Raw genomic sequence first — 24,510 nt, forward strand, 5'->3', positions numbered from 1 at the left:
TGGGTTGCAGGCCAGGTCCCCAGTTGGGGGTGTGTGAGAGGTAACCACACAGTGATGTTTCTCTCTTTCTCCCTCCCTTTCCCTCTCTAAAAATAAATAAATAGTGCTTGCTTCGGCCGCACATATACTAAAAAATAAATAACAAAAATAAAATATTAAAAAAGAAATCCTACCATTTGCAGCGACCTGGATGGACCTGGAACACATGATGCAGAGTTGTTCAGTGGGTATACAATTACAGTTTTACAAAATGAGTAAGTCCTAGAGATCTGCTATACAACTTAGTGCCTGTAGTCAACAATACAGTACTGTGCACTTAAAAAATTAAGAGGGTAGGTTTGTGTTAAACAGTCTTTACACACACACACAAAAGGAGCAAAGGGATACAAGGCAACTTCTGGAGGTGATGGATATATTTATTATCTTGATGGTGGTGATAGTATGATAGGTGTATGTGTATGTCCAAGTTCATCAAATTGCATACATTAATATATGTGTAGTTTTCTATGTATCACTTGTATCTCATTAAATCAGTAAAAAATAATTTTTTTATTTCTATTTGTTATTAGGTAGACACTATGAGGTAAATACTACCTACTCTAATGTCCATGTTGTTAGTTCGTTTGCTGTGACATCTTTCATTTGGTAGTTTCTCCTAAATAGTCATCATTCTTTTCTATATTTAAAATATTTTATTTATCTACTTTCAGAGAGGGGAAGGGAGGGAGGAAGAGAGGGAGTGAAACATTGATGTGTGCAAGAGATACATTGATTGGTTGCCTCCCACACACCCCCAACTGGGGACCTGGCCAGCAACCCAGGCATGTGCCCTGACTGGGAATCAAACCGGTGACCTTTCGGTTTGCAGGCCACCACTCAATCCACTGAGCCAAACCATCTAGGGCAATAGTTATCATTCTTCATTCCCAAACGACATAAAACATCCATAAACCAAAGAACTGAGCTTTGGGTACTTCAAAAGAAACGCACTAAAAACTTCTAAGATATCATTACAGAAGCAAAGATGCATTACTTCTTTTACTGATTTATTTGGAGAATAAAAGATTAAGGTGTTTGCTACTGAGTTGAGAGAACAATGGTATATACTTGACTCCACCGACTAACCCAGGTAAAGAAAAACAACCATCGAATGAAACCAGGAGGTCATGAGACCCTATTGATAATGGCTGCTACCCTTACCAGGGTATTTTCTGGATGCTGAAATGGGACAATGTAGCCTTTTGTAATATAATGATTGAGGTGCTGCTCATCGTTCCAGAAACTACTTCCTCAGTTGCTGGTTAATTCTTCAGAATGTGCCTGATCAAGTGTTAATTGCTGAGTTTCTTGCTTCCTAAATATCTTTCTTACTTTAACTTAGATCTCAGTTAGAGTCTGTAAATGAGCAATGCAAGTAAGAATGAGGGGTCAATTTATTTTAAGTACATTTATCATGAAATATCAATGTGTACAATTTCAAACATTTATAAATATTGCAATTTGTAGAAAATGAATGTAATCTTAAAATTATTCGAACAGTGATTTTCACAATTATTTACAATTAACTTAACCTACCTTTGTAAAAACATAATTATGTTTAAAAGTACCCGGCCACAAAGTAGTGATTTCACAGTACCTTTCTCTAATACTTATGTCCCTAAAGTGGCAGCACATCTATACAACCCAGTAGATTCAACCATTTAGATACAGCACAATGAGAACTTCAAATCCAAGTTAGCATTAATTTCAAACAAAACAAAACTTTTTATATCAATATATAAATATTTTTCCATTTTCAGCACTGATTGAAGAAAATAATTAGGAGGCAGTATATTCTTGTTTGTAGTAAACAGTAATTAATTTTAAGGTATTTAAAAAATCAACATTGAGAAGCTACATTAGGCACACATAATACTAAATATTTTGAGAAATGCTTGGTTTCATTGGAAGCCATTTCTAATAGTAAACCTTTTTTAGTTGTAATGACAGTAAGCAGAGGTAATTCTCTGTCATCCCAAATAGAAATTATAATTGCTTATCAACAATTGATAACACATTTGGATGGAAAATGATTTTGGCTTTATTCCTAAAGTTTTTTTAACTTAACTTTTTAACCATTTTTGACATCCCCTCCAAAGGACCCCAAACTGTTAAATATTATGTCAAAGGAAAATAACTTTATGTGGACTAGTATTTGTGTTTAAAAACAATATATACTGAAGTATTCCACAGTTTCTTTTTTCTTTAGCATATATCCAGCTAAAAAAATTTATCTTAATGTAAGGTGTAAGAAATATAGTTGAAGTCACAATAAAATATATTTTCTTTTGTTGAGATAGAACACATACTTTGAATTTTAAATGTTGGCTCTTTAAGAAAAAGTTTCTCCTGGTAAATAATATGTATAACCATTGCCCCAAAACACATACAGCTGTTTTCACCAAAATATTTATGCACATAGTGGTCCACTTCAGACCAGCCCCATTATAATCTACTGAATACAATGTGCTCTTAATTTATAAATGGGTGACCTTCAGTATTATAAAATATATAGGCATGTATGTAATACATACAAAATAAGAACTATTTTTTAAAAAGTGTTCTTCCCTGTTAAGATCTGGACAGAAATTAGTGAGGTCATGTAAAATGTACTCTTAATTTATAAATGGCCTACCTTCAATATATAAAATATATAGACATGTATGGTATACATATCAAGTAAAAAATGTAAAAAGGAGAGATGGGTAAAAAAAAAAAAAAAAAAAAAAAAAAGAAGGACATGTCCTTCTGTATAAGATCCAGATAGCAATTCAGTGTAATTAGTGAGACCATGTAAAATGTCTGAAGAATTTCAGTTTTGGCAAATACTTTTCAGAAAAATATCTAAGCTATGAGGGTACTAAATTTCCATTTTAAGAATTTACTAGGGGATTCCATTTCAACATTTTGTGAAGATCCTGTGGTCTTCCTCATATGCAGAAAAGGGGACTGTTGGGGGTCTGCTAAAAGGAAGCACAGTCACTCATTTTTAGCCAGTGGGTAATAACCCCTTGATCAAATGTGTGTAGTGCAGAGAATCACATCCTGGCCCATCAGCGGGTGCCTATGCTTAAGGAAAGCTGCCAATAGACAGGATCTGGATTCTTCTAGACCTTAGAGGAAATGGGCAGGAAGTGATGGCAAAGGAGGGGTCAGCTCCAAAGGTGGCTGGTCCAATCTTATGGCTGATGTTAAAAAACACACCAAATGTTTCTATAGCATTCATTCGGCTGCATTTTCTTTATTTCAGGCCACAGGTCTACTTCGAGGGTCATGCAGCAAGTGGCTTATAAATAAAATCAGAGTCTATGAATAGTGTCATCACATTAAGAGACAGAATCACTGGAGTCTCTTGTTAGGTAAAGAGCTCACTTTGTTGGAATCCATGACTTGGTATTATTTATGGGACACCTAAAATAGGGGACAAAAACCATATGTCAATTACAACATACATGCAATTTGGGAGTTAAAGCAATGAGGATTGTTGAATCATTTATACAGTTAGAAATTCCATACGGGTTCTACATATTGCTTCATGGTTAAAATGCAACACATGTAATGGCCAATTCCAAAATTAGCAAATATTAACACTATTGCTAATTGTTTAACCAAGGCAAACAAATCCCACTGTTCTCCAATCTCAGCATATGTTACCAAGAGAGAACCTAAAGATGGTAACCATATCCATTTTGGAAGCCTAGGAATTTGGAAACTTAATGCATCCTTTAGCTGAGAGACATGCTACATGTCCCCATTTTCATAGAGACCCAGTCTTTTGATCCTCTCCTGGTACCAAAGGGGAAAAAAAATTCAATGAAAACATTTAGCTGCAATATTCTTTCCTTTTCCAGATGACCAGTGTGCATCCAAAGATAACCTCAGCATGCTGAAAAAAGCATAGAACTTTCCCCCAAAAGCATGTAAGTTTCTTTACAAATTTAAATTACAGTTTTTGGGGGGAATATTTGGACTCTTCCACCAAGAAAATAGACATCTGCTAATTCACTATGGATTTATACATACAGAAGCCCTTTGTAAGGTGTAAAGCGCCAGTATCAACACAAGGTATTGTTATTATGGAAGCAGAAGATTTGAACAAATTTATCTTAAGTGTGAAGAGTACAGAAAAAGGCAATCTTAGTTTTAAATTCTCATGCAAGTAGCCCATATTTTATCAATAAGGATAATCTAATGTTCTACCAATGCAAATAATTTCCATTCCACATTTTACATAGCACTAAGCTGATGATGGCAAGCTGAATTAAAGCTTGTTGGATTTCCATAAACAGATATTTCCCTCATATCAGTAGTTCAAATTTTTACATTTTAAACCCAGGTCATCATCTAATTAAGAGAAATAATTTAACTCTCTCCCTAATCATGAAGACTTTTTAAAATGATTCACTTTCTTGGCAACATATGGAACAAGTTATTTCCATTTAAGCCATGAATTTGAAGAAAAATTGAGCTATCATTAGGAACAGCTTCCAAAATGATAAATATACTTAAATTAGTATAGGTTATGGAATGTATTTCATCACATGCCAAGCGATTTTACTTTCCTAAGAATATTCGGTACAAGTTAAGTTGCAAACATAATAATTCAGTTTTAATTCAACCCCCATTTATTTAAGCAATAATTTAAGAACTTCGGTTCACAAAATGTATTCTTTTCACTAAAGCAAAAGTGACTATAAAATTTCCCCAGTTTTAAGAGCTTTATAGAAACTCTGCTAACATACTCTGGCCAAAACAATTACCAGAATTAAAATCTTAAGCCATGCATAGCAAATTTTCATAGTATGAAAAACGTTTTATGTACATTTGAAAGCCAATTTAATGAATGTCAAAAATTGTACTTTAACTTTCATCTGTCCCTTTGAAAGTCCTGTCACTTTAACAGTAGTACTTTCATTTTTGCTCATTGCTATAGTTGCCAGCAGAATGCAGCCCCTCAAAGAAATCATCATCTACTAAAAATGGAAGAGGTTAAGCAGAGCCACAGTCCTTACTTCTGACAACTGCAAAAGATTCATTATTCTAATTAGACCTTTAATGGATTTTCCAGGTTCCTAAGCATAGGAAGAATGAAAATCACTGAAAACCTTCTGCTGAGTTATATACAAATACATTATCACTAACTAATAAAATGGTCTAATTTAAAAGAGTAACTGACCTGAGAGGTACCTTGCTCCGATTAACATTACCATGCTACTGATTATAAAAAAGCCCAAGGGTAGACTACAGAAGATACTAGGGTCACCTGCGGTCATCCAAGTAGAAGGAATTCCAGTCAAGCAAACCAAAAGAGAGACACATAATTACAATATTTGTGTTAAGAATCACATGATAGGAAAACAAATTAAGTTATAAAAATAGTATATTCATAAAAGCTAGCAAAGAGTTATTACTTCAAATCAAAAAATATATAATCAATATTGAAGGTTTATGACAATGAACAAACAATACAGATAGCATGCCACAAGTAGCCAAGAACATAATGCATGTAGACCATAAAGCCTTCCACTGGCAAAGCCCAAGAAAGCCGATGGAGAACTTTTTTGGGAGGCTGTTGATTTTAGCTTTCTCGAGTCTTCCCTGAAAGATACAATATAAGCAATCCAATTCCCTCGAAATTCAAATTTATAGATCCTTTGGCTATCGGAAAAGTTATATTAGTCTACTTAAAATAATGATCAAAACCCATTGGTTTTGTTTTCTTTTAAAAATAGAATTCAGTGTATAAGGAGATGTACCCAACTATTAATATTACTCTCATTTAAACACTAAGTTGTATTAATCTACATTCTGAAATATTATCTGAGAACATGGTTGTTCTGGTGTTCTTTAAAAATGAGTCTCAGAATAAAAGATTGATAGAAAAAAGATATTAAGTTTATTTAGGAGAAAAAAGAAAACCAGAAGTTTCAAGTAGGAACATCTAGAACTAAAAATACAGATCATGGCGATCTGTGGTAGTGGATGGTTCCAGAAGCTTCTCCTAAAAGCCAGATACATTAAAAGTGGCTCTAAGGAGTGGAGGTGGGAGAAAAAAAGTGGTTCTATACCCACTTTGGGGTCAGAAGACAGGTTATATTTCATCTATATTATTGGTCATTGGTACATTCATTATGTTCCAAACCTTACATTTAGCAAATAATTAAAATATTATGTTATATTAAAGGCCTGTTTAAGGCTGTTTAAATAGCACAGACATAATTAAAGGAAGCTTACGGCTACTTATAACTAAATGGTTTACTTAAGTTGAATACTTTCCTACCTAAATGATTAAAAAAAATACTCCTCTGTTTTCTTCCAAGAGCATGTCCTAATCTATTATGACACTTCTAATTTACTATGTTTACTACATTTTCTCCTCTCTGATTCTAATGAATTTCCATAGTATACACTCACTAAGAACTTGGAATCAGCTTAGGAAGTAGTGAAATATATTCTGAAATTAATATAGCTTTTGGTTGGTTCCAGTCATGAAGACAGCCCCCCAAAAAGGTAAAGTAAGACATCAAGAGAAAAAAAAAAAAACCAACAAAGACTGAAGTTGATTTTTTTCCATTAAGAAGAAACTAGAAAAAAAAAAGAAATAAACTAGAAATAATTTTACTTTTAGAAAGCTAAACTATAAATCGAAGTACTAGGGATAAACTAATAAGGAAAGATGTGGCAGGTTGTACACATATCAACCTGATAATTTACATTTTATGTTTAGAACTTTAATATGTTTTCAAATGTTAGAAACTGCGGTTATATGCTAATGATTTCCTTCAGAGCAGCTTTGCTAAGTATAAATGGTCAGATACTTAACTAAGCTATTTAACATACTAAGACAAAGTGACAATAATAATAAAAGCATAGTTACCACTTTGGGAAGACTCAGTTGTAACCCAGCCCATTGACTTCATCACGGCTTTCTTCCAGGTAGAGTAACGAATTTCACTTTCTAGAAATAGAAGAGAGGAAACACACACACACAAAAGGCAATTTACTGCGATATTCTAGGCACCATACTTAAGTTCACTCAGCATCCTTGATCAATTGTTACACATATTAAACCAATGTGCAGCTTTACAAGGACTCAGATTTGGGAGAGTATGGTTGCTAGTGACAACCAGTGACTGGGAGAGAAAAGCTTGTTGGAAAGTTGGAGGGGAAATTCAGCATGGTCCACAGGGTGACTGGGAGAATGGGAGACAGCCTGCCCCCGAGACCAGACCATTTGCAAGCAGGTGGTGATGGATTAGAAAAGGGGGTCTCATTTATATCTCTTTTGGGGGTGGTGTTTGGGATACAGGGAGGGGTATGCTATAATGTGGAAAAACTAGGAGGGTAATTATTTTGGGTCCAGTCAAAGGATATAACAAGTCTTGATTTCCCATAAGATTCAAATTGCATTCCTGTGAGACAGTATTTTGTTATGTTTTTAATGTTTTTATTATTTTCTTATTGATTGGTTTTAGAGAGACAGGAAGGGAGAGAGAAACAATCAATTTGTTGTTCCACTTACTTATGCATTCATTGGTTGATTCTTGTATGTGCCCTGACTGGGGAACAAATCCGCAACCTTGGCTATTGGGATGATGTTTTAACTGAGCTACCTGGCCAGGGCTGATACAGGATTTCTTTAAGGCAGAAATCCATGGTAACAGGACTAAAGAAAAATGAGCACTGGCTGCCCTTCCCAGTGTGGCACAATAGGTTGGAGTGTTGTCCTGTGCACCAAAAGGTCACTGGTTTGATTCCCAGTCAGGGCACATGCATGGGTGTCAGACCAGGTCCCCAATTGGAGGCGTGCGAGAAGCAACCGCACATTGATATTTCTCTCCCTCTCTTTCTCTCTCGCTAAAAATAAATAAATAAATGAAAAGCTTTAAGAAAAAATCGTGGTTCTAGAGGTTTTTTTCTTTTTAAAAGGAATGATTTCTCTCATCCACTGTCATTGAGTGTAGGCCAACATGCTTCGTAGCCAAACCTGAGACAGTAGCGTTTGCTATTGTGCTTAGTCACTTAACATATGAAAGGGATGCTCTCACTGCGGCTGTGTTCTGCTGTGTTCACCATATAGCATGAAAGGTTTCATTTTTAACATGTACCTTCAGCATTGATCTGGGGTTCAAACCGCTCCATTGTGACAGCTGACAGATCCTCGGGTTCCAGACTCCAGACACCCACTCCTTCTGCGGCCCCTGCTGCCATGGCGGCTCCCAGGGCAGTTGTTTCCGGCATGGAGGGCTTCACTGAGAGGAGATAGCCACATCAACAACTTTGGTTTTTTTTTTTTTTAACTTTTTTCACATATGCCTCAAAAACCAGTTCTTCCAAAAGAAACAGTCTTATGACTGAAAGGAAAGAAGGTCTACTAACCTACTGGGATATACAGAATGTCTGCCTGTAGCTGCATAAGAATTTTGTTGTTGGTCATTCCCCCGTCTACCTGCAGATGACTGAGTGGAATTCCACAGTCACGGTTCATGGCATCCAGGATCTTAAATAAAGCAATGTAACAAACGTAAGTAAACTACTTCACAGTAACATCCCTGAAAATGGCGATCTTGTACTCAGAAATGCTCAAGAGCTTCCCAAAGACTGCAGAATAAAATTGAGACTTCTTTTAGGCCCTCCTTGGTCTGGTCACAACCAACCTTTTCTCTCCCTATAGCTCTGTTCTCACCTATAACAACTATCCAGCCAAACAAGTACTTTATACTCGGGGTTCCTGCCTGGGTGCTTGTTAGTGCTATTCCCTTTCCCTAAAATGCCCCACTCAGCATCTCCCCCAACCATAACATGCCCAGTGCCTAGCAGATGACAGGAACTCAGAAGGTAATGCCAGCTGGAAACAGAGCAAAAACTTACTTTTATTAGATTAGTGTTTAGGCACATTTGATTTTTGATTAAGTATTTAATAAATTCATTGTTTAATAAATTTATGACACAAATATGTAATTTGTTTAAGAATGATGAAAGTAAATTAAGTACTAAGAAAATTCAAATTTATTACCTCTCGGGTTTGAAAGCAAACAGCTTCTAATGCAGCAAAAGCAATATGGCATTTATTGGTGAACTGAGTGAGCCCACAGATGATCCTAAGAATACAAAGATTTTCAAAGTTAGAGTGGTAAGAGCAATAAGAAACAAGTCATTAATCTGAAATGTCGTAAATATAGAAAGCTTGAATTTGGTAGATAGAAATGCGGAGAGGAAAAAAAATAGACATTAAAAAAAAAAAACACTAGTCAAGGAACTAGTATGAATGACACGGACATGGACAACAGGGCAGGGTTTGACTGTGGGAGAGGGGGTGGCAGGCTGGCAGAGCCACAGGAGAAAATTGGGTCAGCTGTAAAAGAATAACGATAAAAAAAGGCAAAATAATAATAATAATAAAGCTGGACATAAACATTAGGCAGTTTAGAAAGTCTTTGTGGTCCACAATCTGCCTCTGCATATGAAAAAGTTCTTGATCCATCTGAACAGATGACAAAATATAAAACAATATCAGCATCTATCGAGATGATGCCCCTTTGATACATCACTTGCAGGTGCCTTGAAGATAGAAGATAATAACACTAACATGAATATGGACATGGTGGACACTTATTGTCACATGACTTATAACTTTTTGGCGATTAAAGATTATGAAATTATACTCTCCAAATAGAAAAGGTTTCCTCAACAGTTTAAAATCACTTCAAAGCATACCTGATTTTTAATCCTTACCCTCTTGCACTGGGCTCCCAGTAAGGTGCATATAACCCTGAAAATGCTGGCACGAAATAGCAGCCATATGAAGTACCTACTTCTTTAGCAAGTTTTTCTAATAGTAAAAAAAAAGAAAAACAAAAACAATAGTCACTCTAACATATACTTTAGTCAATAAACACATCTATTTTTAAAAAAAATCAGGACAGTGCTTTTGGTTTCCTATTCATTAATACAACAAAATGTTCCTAGGCCCTGGCTGCTATGGCTCAGTGAACTGAGCATCGGCCTGCGAGCCAAGTGTCGCTGGTTCGATACCCAGTCAGGGCACATGACCAGATTGCACGTCAGCTCCCCAGTTGGGGGCACGAGTGAGAGGCAACCACACAGTGATGTTTCTCTCCCTCTCTTTCTCCTTTCCCCTCTCTCTAAAAATAAAATAAACAAATGAACAAATAAACAAATAAAAATTTTAAAAATATCTTTAAAAATCCCAAACCATCATAATTAAAAAAAAAAAGTTCCTAATTATAGCAGTATGCTAGGAGCAAAAAATAAATAAGTAAAAAAAATAAATTGCCCCACATTGAATAGCACCACTAAAATGTAACCTAGCCCGCCCAATAAAGGAATTAATTTGTTTCATTAACGTATTTGAGCTCATTTCCATGATTTTTAAGGTTGCTAACTATAAGATGAAGAAGTGACCTCCAGTGCAACCCTAATCAGAAATGTGTTTCTGATGATCTCACCTTCAGACAAAATTAAACAAGTTAGATGCAAAAAGTGGGTAGGTGAGTTCAAAATAATTATCCATGAACTGAAAATATCCATATTAATACTTAAATCATAGGTACTGGAGTTTTCAGGCTCCCTCTAATTCAAGAGCTTTTAAAGCTTTCTCCTCAGATAAATTTAACTGGACTACTTTACCTGAGGGTTCTGGCAATCTTTGGTGTTCAATTTTACTCCTGGGTAATTTTTATGCCCTACCTTGCCAGTTTATTAATAACCTCCACTAAATATGTCAACTCATTTTATAAATCTTCACAAAATAGTCTTTTATGTATAAATCAAACTCATAATAGGGATCTATATAATTTAATGTTGCACATGGGGCAAAAAAGCACAAGTACTAACAGATGGCAAAGGTAAAACATGAAAAATTTTTCATTATTCAGATGTTAACCCTTTGTTAGAACATACTCACCAATTTCGTCTGAGCTCTTTATAATTCCAAGATTGTCTCTTAGCCAGCGAATAACAGCACCAGCTATAGCTACAGAACCCTATGGGGAAAAAAAGGAATCCAAGAGAAATATGTTATCACTATAAAAAGTTGTATTGGGCATATGCTCTGTGTATGACATTAACACCTGGATAAAATTCAAAACCTTCAGCTTTGGGACTTCCACAAATAATAATCTAGGTCTTCTGACACAAACATAGTTTTAATCTAGGTAATTATAGAAGTTTTCCGTGACACAGAGAGAAGAGAACCCTCCAGCGCACCCTTGGACCTGTTCCCTCCCAGCCGCCCATAGGTGGACATCAATGTGTTGAGCGGTTTGCTTCTTGTACAATTGTTCTACCTGCTGCTAAGCTAAGGTATATTATCACCTAGAAGACATTCCCATCTTATCCACAAATTTATCGGGGGAGGCCACATTACAAGTTCTTTTCAAGTCTATTTCCCATATCTAACAGTATGTTAAATCAGAGAACAACAAGAGAAAAGTTAGTAGAGATGAGCACTATGAAGTAATTATTCTTTACAACAAAATCATCAGGGGATGGGGGTGGCAGCTGTGCCAATGAGAAAAAAAATAACAAAAAACGATTTGGAGTCATATGAACCAGGTTTGAGTGTTAGTTTTGGTTCTTAATTGCTGTGATCTTAGATAAATTGCTTAGGCTTTCTGAGACCCTGTTTCTTCACTTATAAATTGTGACGTTAGCAACACCTACCTAAACAAACTACTATGAAGCCCAATATGAGAATATACAGGAAGGTTCTTACTGAATATAAATATTAGCTTTGTTAATCTTTTTAAGCATTTAAAAGGTTTCCACTGCCTGATGAATGGATAAATAACATGACCCTGACTGGTGTGGCTCAGTGGGTTGGGCATCACCCTGCAAACCAAAGGGTCACCGGTTCAGTTCCTGGTCAGGGCACATGCCTGGGTTGCGGGCCAGGCCCCAGTTGGGGAAGGTGCAAGAGGTAACTGATCAATGGTTCTTTTGCACATTGATGTTTTTCTTCCACTCCCTCCCACTCTAAAAAATAAATAAAATCTTTAAAAAATAAATAAAATGCAGTGCATCCACACAATGGAATATGATTTGGTCATGAAAAAGGGTAAAGCTCTGCTACAACATGGATGAACTCTGGAAACATGTGAAGTAAAAGAACCTAATCATAAAAGACAATATATTATACGATTCCATTTATAAGAAATGTCCAGAATAAGCAAATCCATAGAGGTAAAGAGTAAATTAGTTTTTGCCTAGGACTGGGATGATGAAAATGTGTTGAAGTTAGATTGTGGTGATGGTTGCATGACTGAATATACTAAAAGCATTGAATTGCACACTTCAAAAATTATTTATTTAGTTAGTTATATTTGTTTGTTTGTTTATTTTATTTTTAGAGAGAGGGGAAAGGAGAAAGAGAGGGAGAGAAGCATCACTGTGTGGTTGCCTCTCACTCGCGCCCCCAACTGGGGACCTGATGTGCAACCTAGTCATGTGCCCTGACTAGGAATCGAACCAGCGACACTTGGCTTGCAGGCTGACGCTCAATCCACTGAGCCACAGCAGCCAGGGTCAAATTGTACACTTTTAAAAGAAAGAATCATGCAACATGTGAATTATATCTCAATAAAGCTGTTCTAAAAAGATCCTGAGGGCAAGAAATGTATTAGCACAAACCATTTGGAGTTCCATAAAAAAAGATTTTTGGTTCTGATGTTTCTTTTTTAAGATTTTTATTAATTTATTTTTAGAGAGAGGGGAAAGAAGGGAGAAAGAGAGGGCAAGATACATCAATGTACGAAAGATACATTGATTGGTTGCCTGGCGACCTTTTGTTTCATTTACACAGATTATTAATGTAAATTACAAGTGATATTAAGTGTAGGAAGCACAATGTTTATTTGTTGCCTACCTCCCAGTTCCCAGTTCAATGAACTGAATTACAAATGGTCACCCACTTCTTTTTTTTTTTTTTTTTTTTAATTATTTGTTTGTTTATTTTATTTTTAGAGAGAGGGGAAAGGAGAAAGAGAGGGAGAGAAACATCACTGTGTGGTTGCCTCTCACTGGAGCCCCCAACTGGGGACCTGATATGCAACCTAGTAATGTGCCCTGACTGGGAATCAAACCAGCGACACTTGGCTCGCAGGCTGACACTCAATCCACTGAGCCACAGCAGCCAGGGCCGGTCACCCACTTCTTGCTGTCAGTTTTTAGGATGTAAATGAAGTCGATACTGAATATGTTGATATATTCTATCATTCATGGCTTCTATGAGAACTCACTATATGTAAGTGCAAAGCTGCAGACCATCACAATTGTTCTTTATACAGTGGCCTTTTAGCTGTAAAAAATTATTTGAGGAAGAAATTTGACATTGTTGTGCAAATATAACCAGGTTTTAAAAAGGAAACAAAGAGCCCTGGCTGGTGTGGCTCAGTGGATTGAGTGCTGGCCTGTAAACCAAAGGGTTGCTGGTTTGATTCCCAGTCAGGGCACATGACTGTGTTGTGGGTCAGGTCCCCAGTTGGGCGCACATGAGAGGCAACCACACACTGATGTTTCTCTCCCTCTTTCTCCCTCCCTTCCCATCTCTCTAAAAATAAATAAATTTCAAAAATAAACTAAACCTTTTAAAAAATGGACAAAGAAAATTCAACAAATACCTTATAAGAGACTCTTAACATATTATTTCTCCCCACCCCAAACAAGTTCTTAATATACTTCCTAACTTTAAAAAAAATGTTTATTTTGCATTGGTCTCAGGTGTACAGCTCAGTGCTTAGATAATCATATACTTTATAAAGTGTCCCCCTGATATATTTCCAGTACCCACCTGGCACCATACATAGTTATTATAATATTGTCGACTATATTTCCTATGCTGTATTTATGTTGTACTTCTTAATCCCTTCACCTCCTTCACCCAGTCCCCCAACGACCTCCCCCCCCCAATCTGGCAACCACTAGTTCTATGAGTCTGTTTCAATTTTGTTTGTTTGTTTTATCTTTAGATTCCACATGTAAGTGAAATCATATGTATACTTCCTAACGTTGATATCTTATAGATTTAGGTACTTTAGTGGGACTATCGAAGGAACTAAGTAAATTTTTGCTTAGAGAGACTTGAGAATGTTACTCTCAAATTTCCTTTGGGAGCAAACAATTCGGAGACAGCAGTTCCCAAAGAGCAGTAGATGTGCACTGTAAGATTTTCTAGACCAGTGTTGTTAAGTAGAAAACCAGGGGTGGACAAAAGTAGTTTTACAGTTGTGAGTACATGAAACACAGAGTTTATTCTTTTAAAAAAATTTATTGATTTTCAGAGAGAGAGAAACATCAGTTTCTTGTTTCACATATTTATGCATTCATTGGTTGATTCTTGTACGTGTCCTAACTCGGTATCGAACCCATAACCTTTGCGTACTGGGATGTCACTTTAACCAACTAAGCTAACCAGCGAGAGCCCGGAGTTTATTCTTGTATTATTATTTAATAATTATTGCATTATTAGTTATTATTCACCTACTTTTGCCTACAACTGTAAATGTGAGCCACATATGTAATTTAAATTTTCTAGTTGGTATGTTAAAAAGGTAAAAATAAACAGGTTAAATAAATTGTAATATATCTTGTTTAACCCAATATATTAAATATATTATTACAGCCTGTAATCACAATAAAATTATTGATACTTTATAATCCACGTATAATTTGTACTAAGTCTTTGAAATAGAGTATATATTTTACACTCACAGCACATCTCAATTTGGACTCGCCACATTTCAAGTGCTCAAGAGCCACATGTGGCTAGAGGTTACCATATTGGACACCACAGTTCTAGGTCTAATTGGGAAGAAAAACCAAAAACAAAACCAGATGTCCCTTCTCCTTAAATGCTCAAAAAGACAATAACCTGAAATGACACTTAACCAAGAAATGGGCATAGTTTCAAATAGTTTTAGGTGAGTACTCTATAAATGTTAAAAAGCTATCATGCCAGAACTCTAGTAGAGTGATTTTGTGGCCATCAGCTAGTGAAATTTTCTATTTTGGGAAGCACAGTGCTGAGGTACCTCATTTCCATTGAAAAAAGCAAGATATTACATGCTTAGACAATTTTTTTTTTTTGAGAGGAGGCAATACGGTTTTATTAGAACAAAAGTTGAGGTCTTACTTAAAAGGTAACTGCTCGAAAACCAGAGGGTATTATTTAGATCAAAACAAAAGAAGAAAAAAAAGCCACTGTCAAGACTCCAGAAGAAAAACATTTTAAATGTGGCCATCAGGAGTATACAGGAGTGTTTTGTTGTGAATGAAGAAATAAATTCAATATATGAAAATCAAAGGTAGCTTAAAAACATTTACCTGAAAGAAGTATATAATTTTGGTATCAGGGTATAAACATGGCTTTAGTCTTTAAAAAATTAATAAAAATAAAAGAAACCTTCAAATTCACAAAAAGTATGGCCTTCTGTATTCAGAGGCAGACGATAATATGGAAGGTGGAAGCCTAAAATGACAGAAGGTGACTGTCTACTCGCTATCAAATAAGTTACTGTCAATTATATTCTAAATATAAAGACCGGATACTTCAGCATGTCATCTACAAATATAAATCAACCCTTGTTCTAAGTCATGAAAGGCGCACACAACACACAAGCCTAATAGCTGTACTCTAAGAAAGACAAAAGAGAAATGAGAGGGTATAAAGAAGAAGAAACTAAATGAGAACAGGACAAGAGGAATAACTTATTAAAAAACTAGACACATAGCCTGAAATAATAAAAGGCTAAGAAATAGGCAATGGGAAGGCTGGATTAAAAATAATCAAGTAGACCTCATGTAATGTCGTAACAGGTAAACATACTTTTCCTCTAATGTTCCTTGACATGGATGCCACTGCCATGAACAGATTCAGTGCAAAATAGGTATTTCAGGATGCAGTGGATTTCTATCTTACAAGAGAGTTACAGTTAAAATCAATAGGTGTGGAGAAAAATTATGTAAAATTAAAATAAACCTCAAATTGCTTAAAATCCTCCACTAGGCATAGTAAACAGGTTTGTGTATGCCACAGTAGTATCTTTCCACATATAATTTAGTCTCTACTTCATTTGTATAAGATTACAAATGCAAAATCTAACTCTATAGCATTTTTAATCGCATAGAAAACAGAAAAAGAGCACAAAGTGGAACTGGGAGAGCAGTATTTTTGAAATGTATTCTATATCACTAGTGCTTCAGCAACAAGTTAGGGCATTAAAATTGAAAGCATTTATTGCTCAGAAAGCATAGTTTCTAAAAAACTACATGGCAGAAGTCCATGAACAGTGTTTACAGGTTGTGACAGACAGATCGTTAACTAAGGCGGCCCCCAGGATCCCTGCCTCTCGGGGGTCATGTCCTTGCATGATCCCTCCCCTTGAACATGGTGGGACCTATGACTTGCTTCTAACCAACAACACATGTGAAATGTGCCAGGATGTACGTGATTATGTTGCATCAGAATATCACGTTAGCAGTCTTCAGGTGGAAAGAACAGAGGGCAGCCTATGGCTGACAGGTAGCAAGGAACTGATTCCACAACCGCAAGGGACTGAATTCTGCCAATAACCTGAGTGAGTCTGGAACAGGATGGAGCAGATGGGGCTGCATATGAGACGGCATCCACAGCCAACACCTTGGCTGCAGCCTGAGCAGAGGACCCAGCTAAGCAGTGCCTAGACTCCCGACCCACAGAAACTGAGATAACAAAATAAATGGGTGTGGCTTTAAGCCACTTACACTTACACAGCAATAGTTAAGTAATGCATAGGCATATACCTAAAATTGAATAGCTGGCTTGAGAGGCATGAAAAACTAAAAAGAACATCTTAACACTATAATTATAAATCAGACAAAAGAAGACAGGGGAGAAAGCACATTGAAAGAAACTAAGGGGGAGCCCTGGCTGGTGTGGCTCAGTGGATTGAGTGCGGGCCTGACAACCAAAGGGTCGCCGTTTTGATTCGCAGTCAGGGCACATGCCAGGGATGTGGGAGGGGCAACCACACATTGATGTTTCTTTACTTCTCTTTCTCCCTCCCTTCTTCCTCTCTAAAAATAAATAAATAAAATCTTAAAAGCAATTCTTTTAAAAAAGAAAAAAAACAAGGAGGGTCAGAATACAGGAAACCCTCTTTGAAGCTCATATTTAAATAGACATTAACAGCATAATATAGGATTTTGTATGTAAACAATACTTATTGAGCATTTACTACATGTCACTTGGCTGGGATGGAGTGGTGAAAACAGACATGTACCCTGGCCTCAGGGTATTTATATATTAGTGAGAGAATACGGAACACGGAAGTCTCAAGTCTTAAATAAACTCAAGTTCATGATCATATCAAAAGCCCCCAAAGGATTCTGTTTAGTGAAATAATATTTAGAAACAGATGAGCGAAGACAGGGAGGAATGCAGCTTCGGGAAGAAAGACATCAGAGGGGAAGCAGAACTAATCAACCGCACTCTTTTGCTTCAGTCTCTTCCATCACTGAGAAAAAAAACTTTCACCTAGAAAGAGTGGGACAAATTTAAGCAGCTAAACATGAACTTAAAACCTTAAAACAAGTAAAGGATTATGCGACCCAATTCCTTTTCAGCGAGAATGAAAGCAGAAACCTAGAGATGTTAGCATGTCAGGTCTAGATGATCACATGCCAGGGGTTAGGACGAGACTAAAAGAATTCTCTCAGTGATGAAAAAAAGTAGATGTTCACATGAACAGAGATGGTGAGTTTGCACCATCTAAACACAGAGGGTTACAGACAAAATGTAAAAAGAGAAAACCAAAATAACACATGCTGATTCAAACACAGAATAGTGTCGATGTGGACAGAAACAGAAATGCATGGCCATGTATACCTTGAAGATACAGCATGAGTGGTTCTTTAAAAAAAAAAAAATTTTTTTACTGCCCTGGCTGGTGTGGCTCAGTGGATTGAGCGCCAGTCTATGAACCAAAGGGTCACCGGTTCGATTCCCAGTCAGGGCACATGCCTGTGTTGTGGGCCAGGTCCCCAGTTGGGGGAGACGTGGAAGAGGCAACCACACATTGATGTTTCTCTCCTTCTCTTTCTCCCTCCCTTCCCCTCTCTCTAATAATCAATAAATAAAATTAAAAAAAATTACTTATTGATTGATTTTTAGGGGGTTGGGGTGGAGAAGAAAGGGAGGGAGAGGGAGAGAGAGAGATTCGTTGTTCCACTTATTTATACATTCATTGGTTGATTCTTGTATGTGCCCTGACAGGAATCAAACCCACAACCCTGGATATCAGGACAATGTTCTAACCAGCTGAGCTACTCAGTCAAGGCAAGCATGATGGGTTCTGATTAATTTCTGCAGGAGTGGTGGCTGGAAACTGGCTCCTCTGGCGGGAAGAGATCCAAAATGTCCAAAATGTCCAAAATGTTTTGTGTAACACAAGGAATAGAATCAGCTTCAGTGTTTGAAGTCAGACGCTAGGTGGCGCTCTCCTACCACTGTAGGGATGATTGCAAAAGCAACTGTCTACTTGCTGACTAAGGCTACAGCTTAATGTAACAGAGACAGGAAGTGAAAATTCAAAAATACAAGAAATCTATTATTAAGACATTAGGCAACAAAAGCTAACAGTCTGGCAAAGACTTTAAAATAAGTATGTGCTAAAAGTAATCAAAGAAATAAATTAAGGTATGGTTTCCTTTTAAAAATTCATGAAATTAGGAATCAAAAGAAAAGGGAAATAAAACGAAATCAGGTAGATATGAAAAATAACCAATTAAAAATCCTAGAAATAGCCCTGGCTGGTGTGGCTCAGTGGGTTGAGCACTTGGGCTGTGAACCAAAAGGTCTCTGGTTCAAGTCCCAGTCAGGGAACATGTCTGGGTTGTGGGCCAGGTCACTGGTTAAAGGCGTGCGTGCAAGAGATTTATCCCTCTCTTTCTCCCTCCTTCTTCTCTCTCTAGAAATGAATAAATAAAATATTTTTTAAAATCCTAGAATGAAATTACTGAGTGAAATTTAAAAATGTAATAGATTAAACTATAGGAGAGATAGAGATGATGAATAAATTAAGTGTTCCCATATACTGCTGGTGGTATTTTTATATAGTAATGAGAAAAGTCAAACAATAACTACATTAATAACATGGGTGAGTCTCACAAATACAATGTTGAATGAAACAAGCCAGATAAAAGAATACATACTGTGCGACTCAGTCTCTCTCAGTTTCTTCTCTTTCTCTTACATTTTAAATGTATAGTATATTGAAAACATGCAAAACTAATCTCTAGTGCTTTGGGTTGCACATTTAAGTGTTGACACTATAAAGAAAAGTAAGGAAATTTTCTAATAACTATGTATGGTGTCAGATGGGTACGAATCACTAAGAAAGTTATACAATGTCCAATCACTGGGCTGTTACATCTGAAACTAATAATACTGTATGTACTCTGTAATCGAAAAATAACAAATGATTTAAATTTTCAAAAAAGATAAGGAAGTGATTTTAAGAAAAGTCAGGGCAGTGGCTGCCTCAGGGGGAGGGAGGAGGCTGTGCTCCCGAGGGGCACAGAGGGGGTTCCTGGGGGTTGACAGTGTTCTGTTTGCAGACCTGGATGAGGGTACACAGGTCTTCTCTTTAGAATAACTGGTTAAGCTGTACATGACATTTCATGCATTTTTCTGTATGTGTCTTATATTTCACAATAAAAAAGGTTTCGTTCTGTTTTATTTGTTTTAAAAAGAGAATTTGAAAATGTAACGCAGATACTGAGAAACTCACCAGGAATATTGCACAGAGAAATGAAGAGACTTTAAAAATACAAAAGTTATATGTAAATGCAAGGGAACCAAAACAGCCAATTTCAAATAGTTATTTACTATTATGTAATCGTACACTTGGAACCTATATAATTTTATTAAACAATGCCACCCCAATAAATTCAGTAAAAATGTTTAAAAAATACAAAAGAGCAGTTAAGAGACAGGGAGGGTGGGGGTGAGAGGTTCCAATTTCCATACAACAGCAAGAGAATGGCAGTAATGGTAGAGAAGCAATAGTTGGAGATAATTGCTGAGAATTTTCCAGAATTGAAGGTAGACTTGTATCCAAGTACTGAACAGAATAAGTAAAGATAAATCCAAACATTCTAGTAAGACTTAGAGAGCATCAATGATAAGGAGATAACGTTAACTCTCAGATAATAAAGAAGATTATCTACAAAGGAACCAGTTAGATCAGAGCAGCAGGTTTCATTAACATCAAAAATGGCCAGAAGGGATGCAGGAAAAACAATTGCTAATTTAAGATTTTTTACCCACCCCAGACTCTTACAAATTAGATTTACTAGAGACCAGAAAACAAAATACAGTACTCCCTCACTTATCGCAGGTATTACATTCTAGATGCCCCCCCCCCCACAATAGGTGAAAATCCGTGAAGTAGAAACTACATTTATTTTAGTATTTATATATTTTTAAGGCTTTATAAACCCTTCCCACACACTTATAAACCGTTCCCAGTCCCTTATTAACCTTTCCCACTCCCTTATTAACCTTTTCCACACTTTTATAAACACTACTTATGTTCCTAAACATATTCTACACTCTTAAACCTACGTAACTTTAACAACATACATATACGGTACCGCAAAATCCCACAATATAGCAAGAAATCTGCGATAAATAATTAAATATAATATTTTAAAAAATCCTGCGACACAGGGAGGCCGCGATAAGTGAACTGCGATATGGAGAGGGACTACTGTAGTACTAATTGTTGCATGTTTAAGAAAAAAGGGACATGAAAACTAAACGCTGGTGGAGGTGGTGAGGGTGAAGCATTCAACGTCCTCATCATGGCCAGGAGGTTAAATACTAAACAACTGTAAGCACTTTTAGGGAAATATGTAATTAAGTAATACCTTAAACGTTTCAGGCACCACAAAAGAAAAAAAAAACCCAAACAAACAAAAGTTAGAAATGCATTTTGTTGCTTCCAAATCAGGAGAGGGAGAATAAAAAGACTAAATACTAAGATGGACAGCTACAGTTTCAGTTTTTTAAAAGGGTAGAAAGTGAAATTTTCATACCTCAGATTGCCAAGCCTAACAACAACAAGCTGTCAAATTAAAGAAATGAAAATTAAACGTGTGCTTTGTAAGCACTGAGAGAAAAAAGGAAGCAGTGTGACCATGTGCCATTAGCATGAACTGAATGAGAAAAAGTTTTACCAATCAAGCTTTATCCCTGCCCTCTTTATTTTTTCATTTGGTTTAATTTTTTTAAGTGTTTGTTAATTAGACTAAGGAAGTGGCATGTGAGACGCAGTGGGGAAAAAGAACTGAACTTGGGAGACTGCAGTCCTGAATATTCAGATTTACAAGGAAGGAGAAGGCCCACTGGGGTGGCGTAGGCATCTAGACTCTGAAGCCCAATAGCCTGGATATTTGCCTCCTGGATCAGCTAGCTACTCAGTAACTGTCAAAAGTTACTTGGGCCAAGTGACTCCAATTTCACTTGTCTATGCTCAGATTCCTTGTGTGTAAAACAAGGGGAGAGGAGGGTGTCACAAAGCCTGTTGCCATCTCAGCTTTAAAATTTATGAATCTAAACAAAATTACATGAATTGAAACAAAATCAAAAAGCACATGCTTGTTAAGTCTCCAGATGAGACAAAACTGAAAGAGTAACAGACTAGCATGAAAAAGAATTCAGTCTTTGTGGGTCTAGGCTGAAATCACTATCACAAAATTTAACAGGAAGAAACAAAGATCTGAAATTAGAGTAACGGAAGATCTGTGCAGATACAGAATGAAGCAGACTGGGCTTGAAATTATTCATTGGGAAAAGTGCTAGATCCTTTACCATGTGTTCCTAGAACCAACTATATGAGGTTATCAGACTCAATTAACGCAACTCTCGGGCTAGAAAAGCCAAAGCAGCGTTTATGGTCAGCGATGCCCACATCACTCTAGCGAGTACAGGTCACGTTGCACATGGAATATTCTACTCTATTCTGGAAGACCCTGGCAAAATTGGGATGCATCTAATAAAGGCAGCCCAGAACTCAAAAGCATTTAGCAATCATGTGACATCAGGGCACAAGGAAGTTTGTCCTGGATAGGAAGACCCAGAAAAACTGATAGCGGCCTCCTAGTATATGAATGCTCTTGACAGCCGATCTAGGTCCGATGGTTAGTAAGAAGCAGTTTTTGGTGTTAACTTCAAACAGAAGTTGGAAGGATATGGACAGAGGATAGAGGAGAAGGCTTTTCATATTGGGATGGAAGTTAAGGTCAGGTAACCTGTATTCCTCAGGCCCTTTGCAGGTTGAAGGTATCTATAGTTCTAAAGGACTGGCTGTCTCCCATGTAAGGAAAAAAAGAGGAACTGGTAGGAGTTTAAGTTTGAAGAAGTATTAGGATACCTTTAATATACAATTCAAGTGTTTTCACAAATGCTTTTTATTACCCATAAAAAGGGGATTGGCCCTGGCCGGTTTAGCTCAGTGGATTGAGCACTGGCCTGAGAACCAAAGGGTCACTGGTTCAATTCCCAGTCAGGGCACGTGCCTGGGTTGTAGGCCAGGTCCCCAGGTGGGGGCATGCAAGAGGCAACCACACACTGATGTTTCTCTCTCTTTCTCCCTCCCTTCCCCCTCTCTAAAAATAAGTAAATAAAATCTTTAAAAAAAATTTTTTTTTAAAAAAGGGATTGGGGCCAAGGTTACAGGGGTTATATAGGGAAAGGGCAAGAAAAAACTGAAATAACTAAAATTCTTCATGCTCTAGGCTTAACAGCTAATAAAATGTTTTAACTAAAAACAAGTCTAACACTTTTAAGCAAATTATTATTAGATACTCCAGGAAACAAGAGTCAATAAGTTTTCAGATCATATACTATATTTATATATTACAAGAGAGACATTTAAAATTGACTGTAAAGAAATGCTTTTATGAAATGTACCTGATTTTATTGAGGATTACTCTGCTTCTTTGACTTCTGAAGTAAATGTTTGCTTTTTTATGCCATGATTTCCCTTTTTTAATTTAAATCATTTTTTTATTGCCACTAGAACTGACAAACACGTTTTGAAACAAAAGCTTTCAGTGAGAAATGGCATAAATCTGCGCACTTTGTTTCCCACATCAAAATGTGACACAAAGTATTTGTATGGAGACACACGAAGAGAGCTGCACTGCCTTTTTGTGCCCAGTGTTTCTCTTCGTAACACTGGTGCACTGTGGTTACAAAAACAGAATTTTCAAGCTGAAAGCAATGTTAGAGCAAATCAATCCCTCATTAAATTTGACAAAGAAAAATCTTACACTGCGAAGCAGCTAAATAACAATGAAGTGGTTAAGCCCACAATTAATTGGGAAAAGAACTGCGGAACCAATATACTCAAGGTCTCCTGGGAGTCCTGACCCCCAGCTCAGTCCCGGGTGCCTTCCATTCAACCAAATATCAAGAAGAAAACAGTTTTTTCAGTGCTATATATTAAAATTTACCAGAAAGATGTTAGAAAACACTTGAGATTTTCTTAATTTTGAATGTTTGTCACCTTATCCATATTGACTGAAAAGTACTTACTTCCAATGCGTAATATACGGGTTTGTCTCTGCCGAGTTTGTAAGCCACTGTGGTCAGAAGGCCGTGTTCAGAAAATACACACTATAGGAAAGAGAAAAAGACTTCAGTAGTCAGGAAAATACAGACAGCTTTTTTAAAACTTAAAATAACCTAGGTACAAAATCATTCAATAAATATAACAATTAAAAAAATAAGCCTTAGAAAAATTACCAGTACTTCTAAATTAGATTTGCATTAAGAATCTATCAAGGTCCAAAAAAAAAAAAAAAAGAAAAAAAGAATCTAACAACGTAGAAGGTCCTAGTGTACATATCACACCAACACAATTAAAAACATATATATATATAATTCATGCCCTGACCGGTGTGGCTCAGTGGGTGGCTGTCATCTTGCAAACCAAAAGGTTGCTGGTTCAATTCCTGGTCAGGGCACGTGCCTAGGTTGTGGGCCAGGTCCCCGGTTGGGGCATGTGCGAGAGGCAACCAATCAATGTTTCTCTCCCTCTCTCTCCCTCCCTTCCCGTCTCTCTAAAAATAAATAAATAAAAATGTTTAAAAAAATAAAAACATATATAAAATTCAAAGAACCTAGAATGGTTCTTACTAGAACCATTCAAATTTAGTGACATTCATCATTGAGCGCATTATTTATATAAAGTTAAAGAAGACTTTCACCAATCTTCTGATCTGAAAAACCCACCTTACGGCCTGTATTACATAGTAAGAAGCAGCCTGTTCCATACCTATAATTGGGGAAAGAATAAACAGTATGACAATTTTATTAAAAGTGGTGAAACATTAATAGTACAAATTATTTAAACTGACATTTAACTTATTACAATAAAAGTCATTTTATTAAAGTTTTAGAAAAGT

At 36.5% G+C, this 24,510-nt stretch overlaps 1 protein-coding gene across 5 annotated transcripts in view; it reads right to left on the minus strand.

Moving 5' to 3' along the window:
* Nucleotides 1-1,415: 1,415 nt before the first annotated feature.
* GK (glycerol kinase) overlaps nt 1,416-24,510 on the minus strand; it is a 68,550-nt gene continuing 45,455 nt past the window's right edge. For 4 of the 5 annotated variants that reach the window (XM_090265456.1, XM_090265458.1, XM_090265457.1 and 1 more), the window contains 10 exons: nt 24,338-24,380; nt 23,639-23,719; nt 10,967-11,045; nt 9,775-9,871; nt 9,056-9,140; nt 8,419-8,539; nt 8,148-8,291; nt 6,917-6,997; nt 5,216-5,302; nt 1,416-3,450 (listed from right to left, as the gene is read on the minus strand). In XM_090265456.1, the coding sequence (XP_090121582.1) occupies nt 3,440-3,450; nt 5,216-5,302; nt 6,917-6,997; nt 8,148-8,291; nt 8,419-8,539; nt 9,056-9,140; nt 9,775-9,871; nt 10,967-11,045; nt 23,639-23,719; nt 24,338-24,380 (829 nt within the window). In that variant the 3' untranslated portion in view covers nt 1,416-3,439. The remainder of the gene's footprint in view (nt 3,451-5,215; nt 5,303-6,916; nt 6,998-8,147; nt 8,292-8,418; nt 8,540-9,055; nt 9,141-9,774; nt 9,872-10,966; nt 11,046-23,638; nt 23,720-24,337; nt 24,381-24,510) is intronic. The other variant, XM_090265459.1, reaches the window with a different exon arrangement.

This window comes from Furipterus horrens, unplaced genomic scaffold, assembly GCF_987537825.1.
Source record: "Furipterus horrens unplaced genomic scaffold, mFurHor1.1.pri manual_scaffold_17, whole genome shotgun sequence".
NCBI classification, from domain to species: domain Eukaryota; kingdom Metazoa; phylum Chordata; class Mammalia; order Chiroptera; family Furipteridae; genus Furipterus; species Furipterus horrens.